This window comes from Rhinopithecus bieti, unplaced genomic scaffold (assembly GCF_001698545.2).
Source record: "Rhinopithecus bieti isolate Rb0 unplaced genomic scaffold, ASM169854v2 scaffold_74225, whole genome shotgun sequence".
In the NCBI taxonomy this organism is placed as follows: domain Eukaryota; kingdom Metazoa; phylum Chordata; class Mammalia; order Primates; family Cercopithecidae; genus Rhinopithecus; species Rhinopithecus bieti.
Genome location: NW_016827667.1, coordinates 369,041 through 376,578, shown reverse-complemented (window position 1 = coordinate 376,578; position 7,538 = coordinate 369,041). Strand labels below are relative to the sequence as shown.

At 44.5% G+C, this 7,538-nt stretch overlaps 1 protein-coding gene across 1 annotated transcript in view; it reads right to left on the bottom strand.

The window, feature by feature from the left end:
* Window positions 1-1,490: 1,490 nt before the first annotated feature.
* KNL1 (kinetochore scaffold 1) overlaps window positions 1,491-7,538 on the bottom strand; it is a 104,693-nt gene continuing 98,645 nt past the window's right edge. Inside the window, 1 exon segment of the mRNA XM_017864014.1 lies at window positions 1,491-1,513. Within this exon segment, the coding sequence (XP_017719503.1) occupies window positions 1,491-1,513 (23 nt within the window).

Here is a 7,538-nt window from a genome sequence, read left to right as displayed (position 1 = left end):
GGGCATGGTGGCTTATGCCTGTGGTCTCAGCTATCCCGGAAGCTGAGGTGGGAGGATTGCTTGAGCTCAGGACGTCAAGGCTGCAGTGAGCTATGATGGGACACTGCACTCCAACCTGGGCTACAGAGTGAGACCTTGTCCCAAAAAGCAAACAACAACAAAACATGTAAGGAGAGGCCAGGCGCGGTGGCTGAAGCCTGTAATCCCAGCACTTTGGGAAGCCAAGGTGGGTGGATCACGTGGTCAGTTCAAGACCAGCCTGGCCAAGATGGCAATACCTCATCTTTACTAAAACTACAAAAAGTAGCTGGGCGTGGTGACGCATGCCAGTAATCCCAGCTACTTGGGAGGCTGAGGCAGAGAATTGCTTGAACCTGGAAGGTGGAGGTTGCAGTGAGCTGAGATCGCCCCACTGCACTCCAGCCTGGGCAACAGAGCAAGACTCTGTCTCAAAAAATACATATATAAGGAGCTTTGGTCTCTAGGTACTGAATAAATCACTGAAAGTTTTTAAGAAGACAAGTCATTTGGTTAGATCTATTTCCCCTCCACTATTACTGATTTGTTATTATTATTATTATTATTATTATTATTATTATTTTAGATGGAGTCTCACTCTGTTGCCCAGGCTGGAGTGCAGGGATGCGATTCTCAGCTCACTGCAACCCCCACCTCCCAGATTCAAGCGAGTCTCCATGCCTCAGCCTCGCAAGTAACTGGGATTACAGGCACTCGCCACCATGCCCAGCTAATTTTTTGTATTTCTAGTAGAGACGGGGTTTCACCATGTTGGCCAGGCTGGTCTCAAACTCCTGACCTCAGGCGACCCACCTGCCTTGGCCTCCCAAAGTGCTGGAATTACAGGTGTGAACCATCATGCCTGGCTTTTTTTTATTTTTGAGACAGCATCTCGCTCTGTTCAAGTTGGCCTTGAACTCCTGGCCTCAAGTGATCCTCCCACCTTGGCCTCCCAAAGTATTGGAATTACAGGTGTGAGCCATTGCAACGGCCTTATTACTACTTTATATATGTGTAGTGCTTTAAAGTTGACAAAGATTTTATTTAATCCTCACACTATTATCTTGTGGCATTGAAGAATAGATTTCAGGAGAGTGAAAGTGAAGACAGCAAAAAGGAAGTTCTTGCAATATTTCAGGCAAGAGATGAAGATTTAAATTAGATTCCAATTCTACCTTTTTGGCACCAGGGACCTGTTTTATCAAAGACAGTTTTCTACAGGGCTCAGGGGGTGGGCATGAGGCAGAGAATGGTTTTGGAATGAAACTGTTGTACCTCAAGATCATCAGTTAGATTCCCATAAGGAGTGTGCAATCTAGATTCCTCACAGGTGCAGTTCAAAATAGGGTTTGAGTTCCTGTGAGAATCTAATGCTCTCCCTGATCTGACAGGAGGCAGAGCTCAGGCAGTAATGCTTGCTTGCCAGCTGCTCACCTCCTGTTGTGCAGCCCAGTTCCTAACAGGCCACAGGTCTATGATGGGGCATTGGGGTCCCCTGAATTAGAGGAATGACAGAGAGAACAGACTCAGGCAGCTTTCTGGATGTAGAAACAACCTAACTTAGTGATTATAGATAGTACCTGTGATAATAGTGAACTTTCTTCCATATCAAAGTTACACACCTTTGCCTCCAGTTCTTCCCACACCTTCAGAGCATCTGCAAACCTACAGCCCTCCTAGTCCTAGCTTACTGTAGTCACATGACTTTTACCTTTCTGACCACTGGTTGTATCAGCAGTGTTCATCTGACCCCAAATCAGTCAATCATTTTCCTGCTCCTGGAAAATTGGACTTGGGTTTTATATTCAAATCTGACCTCAGGAATTTATGGAGCAAAGTACACAGATAGATATATCAAATCAGAGAATGCACATCTGCAGAAAGATTAAGAAATTGATGTCAGGCGCGATGGCTCAAGCCTGTAATCCCAGCTCTCTGGGAGACCAAGGTGGGTGGATCACCTGAGGTCAGGAGGAGTTCGAGACCAGCCTGGCCAACATGGTGAAACCCCATCTCTACTAAAAATACAACAATTAGCTGGGTGTGGTGGCACATGCCTGTAATCCCAGCTACTCAGGAGGCCGAGGCAGGAGAATCGCTTGAACCCGGGAGGCAGGGGTTGCAGTGAGCTGAGATCATGCCACTACACTCCAGCCTGGACGACAGAGCAAGACTGTCTCAAAAAGAAAAAAAGAAAGAAATTGAGATACTAAGGAGAGAGTCAAAGATAAATGCACCATTTGAATTCTGACTCCTTTCCAGATTGCCTTTCCAGTTTCTCAGAAGCCTAGCAGTACTTACTCCTCCTGCTCTTGGGTTCTTTTTGACTTTTTTTTTTAAACAAAAAAAAAAACATTGAACTTCTAAGGATTAATGCTCTTGAGTTATGAGATATCCCTACATTCCAATAAATCTCCCTTCCATTTTTTATTGATTAATCTGGTTTGAGTAGTTTCTGTTCCTTTCCTCCAAAACAACCCACTGAGAACTTGGAAATAAGGCAAACTAGATTTCCCTCTAATAGCTAAATTGGCAATCTATGAGAATATTTATAAATAACGTTAATTGAAAAATTTTGGAGTGTGGTGGCTCACACTTGCAATCCTACTGCATTGAGAGTCTGAGGTGAGAGGACTATTTGAGGCCAGGAGTTAGAGACTAGTCTGGGNAAAAAAAAAAAAAACATTGAACTTCTAAGGATTAATGCTCTTGAGTTATGAGATATCCCTACATTCCAATAAATCTCCCTTCCATTTTTTATTGATTAATCTGGTTTGAGTAGTTTCTGTTCCTTTCCTCCAAAACAACCCACTGAGAACTTGGAAATAAGGCAAACTAGATTTCCCTCTAATAGCTAAATTGGCAATCTATGAGAATATTTATAAATAACGTTAATTGAAAATTTTGGAGTGTGGTGGCTCACACTTGCAATCCTACTGCATTGAGAGTCTGAGGTGAGAGGACTATTTGAGGCCAGGAGTTAGAGACTAGTCTGGGCAACATAGTGAGACCCCTAACTCTACAAAAAAAACTGCTTTTTTTTTTTTTTTGAGACGGAGTCTTGCTCTGTCACCAGGCTGAAGTGCAGTGGTGTGATCTGGGCTCACTGCAACCTCCACCTCCCAGGTTCAAGCGATACTCTTGCCTCAGCCTCCCGAGTAGCTGGGACTATAGGCGCCTGCCACCACACCTGGCTCATTTTTTGTATTTTTATTTTTATTTTATTTATTTATTTATTTATTTGAGACAGAGTCTCGCTCTGTCCCCCAGGCTGGAGTGCAGTGGCCGGATCTCAGCTCACTGCAAGCTCTGCCTCCCAGGTTTATGCCATTCTCCTGCCCCAGCCTCCCAAGTAGCTGGGACTACAGGCGCCTGCCACCTCGCCCGGCTAGTTTTTTATATTTTTTAGTAGAGACGGTGTTTCACCGGGTTAGCCAGGATGGTCTCGATCTCCTGACCTCGTGATCCACCCGACTCGGCCTCCCAAAGTGCTGGGATTAGAGGCTTGAGCCACTGCACCCGGCCCCATTTTTTGTATTTTTAGTAGAGACGGGTTTTCACCATGTTGATCAGGCTGGTCTCGAACTCCAGAGCTCGTGATCTGCCCACCTCGGCCTCCCAAAGTGCTGGAATTACAGGCGTGAGCCACCACACCTGGCCAAAAAAAAAATTTTTTTTTTTTAATTAGCCAGGTGTGGTGATGCATGCTTGTAGTCCTAGCTATCTGGGAAGCTGAGGAGGGAGGATTGCTTGAGTCCAGGAGTTCAAGGCTACAGTGAGCTATGATTGCACTTTGCACCACTGCACCCCAGTCTGGGTGAAAGAGTGAAATTTTGTCTCAAAAAAAAAAAGTGTATATATATACACACACACACACACACACACACATATATATGTATGTATATATAGGTGATATGTATCAAGTGATCTAATCTGCTCCTTACTAATCCAGCTCCCCTAGTATGCTTACAAATTGAGAGTCTTTGAATAGCAGACATGCATTGTAAATAAATGATCATCTTTCTACAAGTATATTTCCCCACGGTTCAACCGAATATAGTTTGCTATGATTTCTTAAAATTCAATCAATTTCACATCCATTAAACTTATAAGTATTGTAATCCAGTTTTCCCAGGAAAACTAAGCCCAGCTGAACCTTGGGAAAAATACCCCTGTGTTAAACATATATACATGATAGATTTTAAATGTTTTCACCACAAAAAAATGGTAAGTACGTGAGGTGATAGAGTTGTTAACTAGCTTGATTTAACAATTTCACAATGTAAACAATTAAAATTACATTGTATCGCATAAATACATATAATTATTATCAATTAAAAATAAAATATAGGCCGGGCACGGCGGCTCACACCTGTAATCCCAGCACTTTGGGAGGCCGAGGCGGGCGGATCACAAGGTCAGCAGATCGAGACAATCCTGGCTAACACGGAGAAACCCTGTCGCTCGCTACTAAAAGTACAAAAAAAATTAGCCGGGCATGATGGCATGCACCTGTAGTCCCAGCTACTCGGGAGGCGGAGGCAGGAGAATGGCGTGAACCCGGGAGGCGGAGCTTGCAGTGAGCTGAGATCACGTCACTGCACTCCAGCCTGGGCGACAGAGCGAGACTACGTCTCAAAAAAATAAATAAATAAATAAAATATATATGTTTTTATGAAGGTAATAGCTACTATTTATTGAGTACTTACTTTGTGCTGACATTTTATATGCATGAGCTCATTTAATGCTCACAACTTATGAGGAAGTACTACTCTAGTTTTACAGATGAGGAAAATAAAGCTCAAAAAGGTTAATAGTGGCTGTCCGTTGCTACAGAGTATGCCAGAAACTTGTGACAGGATTAGCTGTCTCTGGGAAGCTGCCTTGCTTCGTAACAATCCCAACTCTGCAAAGGCCTTAAAAGGCCAAAAGGAAAGGCAGAGAGAGTTGTTGACTCACCACCTTCCTCAAAGTAGAGACATTGCTGGGGCAGTGGGAATCCAATCCTAGCAGAAGATGGTGGAAATCTTCACCCCTGCCTCAGCAAGGGCTGGCCTTGGGCACATTCCCAATCCAAACAGCCAATTATTATCCAAATACAGGAGAAATATAGAGGAGCAGCTGAAAAACTTGAAGGGACTCAATAAACAAACCACATGAGCCAGACAACATGGCATATTATCAACTCAGATTCACTAATTACCTAGAAGGTAACAACTCTGGACATATCACTGGACACACTGACCAATTTGGACACAACAATTGTGCCAAACAATGATTGTGCCCAACTAGCCAACCTGGGATAGAAAGTCCTGCTTTAACCCTAGTACCCTGGGAGCTCTTTTTCACCCTGCCCATCTGCAAAAGATGGGAATGAGACATGTTAACACCAGAGTCCCAGCAAGTAATCTATTTATATAAAATGTTGATGAGTGTTTCCTTGGGAGTGCAACTGGATTTGGTTCACTCATGATCTCTACAAGCATCTTGGGATGACATGAAAACCACACTAGTTGATGATGCTTACAGTTGACAAGAAGTGACTACTTCTAAGAATTTATACTTGCAAGTTATATATATATATATATTTATTATTATTATTATTATTATTATTATTATTATTATTATTGAGACAGAGCCTCACTCTGTTCCTCAGGCTGGAATGCAGTGGTGCCATCACGGCTCACTGCAGCTTCAAATTCCCCAGGCTCAGGTGATCTTCCTGCCTCAGCCTCTCCAGTAGCTGGGACCACAGGCACATGCCACCATGCCAAGCTAACTTGTATTTTTTGTAGAGATGGGTTTTTGCCATGTTCCCAGACTGATCTCGAACTCCTGGGCTCAAGTGATCCACCTGCCTCAACTTCCCAAAGTGCTGGGATTACAGGTGAGAGTCACTGCTCCCTGCTGCAAATTTCTTATTAAATCTGTTTGACAGATTTTAGAATTTCTATAAGTAATGTTTAAAATTACAACCATTTGGGCTGGGTACAGTGGCTCATGCCTGTAATCCCAGCACTTTGGGAGGCTAAGGCAGGTGGATCACTTGAGGTAAGGAGTTCGAGACCAGCCTGGGCAACACGGCAAAACCCCATCTCTAATAAATGTACAAAAGCTAGCCAGGCATGGGGGCGGGCACCTGTAATCCCAGCTACTTGGGAGGATGAGGCAGGAGAATTGCTTGAACCCAGGAGGTAGAGGTTGCAGTGAGCCGAGATCACGCCACTGCACTCTAGCCTGGGTAACAGAGGGAGACTTCATCTCAAAGAACAAAATAAAATAAATAAAATTACAAACATTTGAACTTACAGTTGCACAAAAGTGTTTAAATAATTTTGTGTGTTGCAAGGAGGCAGAGCAAGATGGCTAAATGGAGGCCTCCAGCAATCATCCCTCCAACAGAAATATCAAATTGAACAGCTACATTAAAAAAGCACCTTCATAAGAACCAAAAATCAGGTGAGTGACTGCAGTACCTGGTTTTACTATCATATTAAGGAAACAGGCACTGAAGAGGTAAAGAAATACAGTCTTGAATTGTCGACATCATCTCTCTTCATCCCCTGGTAGTGGCCACTTGGCGTGAGGAGAGAATCTGTGCTCTGGGGGAGGAAGATACAATGATTGTGAGACTCTGCATTTGAACTCAGTGCTGCCCTGGCATAGCAGAAAGCAACGCAGGGCAGAAATCAGCCAGTGACACAGAGGGAGCATTTAGACCAACTCGAGCCAGAGGGGAATTATCCATTCCAGCAGTTGGAACCTGAGTTCTGGCAAGCCCCATAGGCTAAAGTGCTTTGGAGGCCTAGGTAAACTTGAAAGGCAGTGTAGGCCACAGGGACTGCAATTCCTGGGCAAGTCCTGGTGCTGTGCTAGGCTCAGAGCCAGTGGACTTTGGGGTGCACACAACCTAGTGAGATACCAGCTGGGGTGGCCAAGGGAGTACTTATATCCCAGAACCCCTGGCAGTGCAGCTCACAGCTCTAGGAGAGACTCCTTCCTCCTGATTGAGGAGATGAAAGGGAAGAGTAAAGAGGACTTTGTCTTGCATCTTGGATACCAGCTCAACTACCGTGAAATCGGGCATGAGGCAAAGTCCTAGGGCCTCATTCCAGGCCCTTGCTCCTGGATGACATTTCTAGACACATCCTGGGCTAGAAGGGAGCCTGCTGCCTTGCAGAGAAGGACCCAGTCCTGGCAGGATTCATCACTTGCTTACGAAAGAGCCACTGTGACCTGAATAGTCAGGCAGTACTCACGGCAGGCCTTGGGTAAGACTCAGAGCCATGCTGGCTTCAGGTGTAACCCAGCACATTCCCAACTGTGGTGGCTATGGGTAGAGACTCCTTCTGCTTGAGGAAAGAAGAGGGAAGAATAAAGGGGACTTTGTCTCGCAGCTTGGGTACCAGCTCAGTCACAGTCGGGTAGAGCAACAAGCAGGCTTCCAGGGTCCCCAATTCCAGGCCTTGCCTCCTGGAAAGCATTTCTTTTTTTTTTTTTTTTTTTTTTTTTTTTTTTTT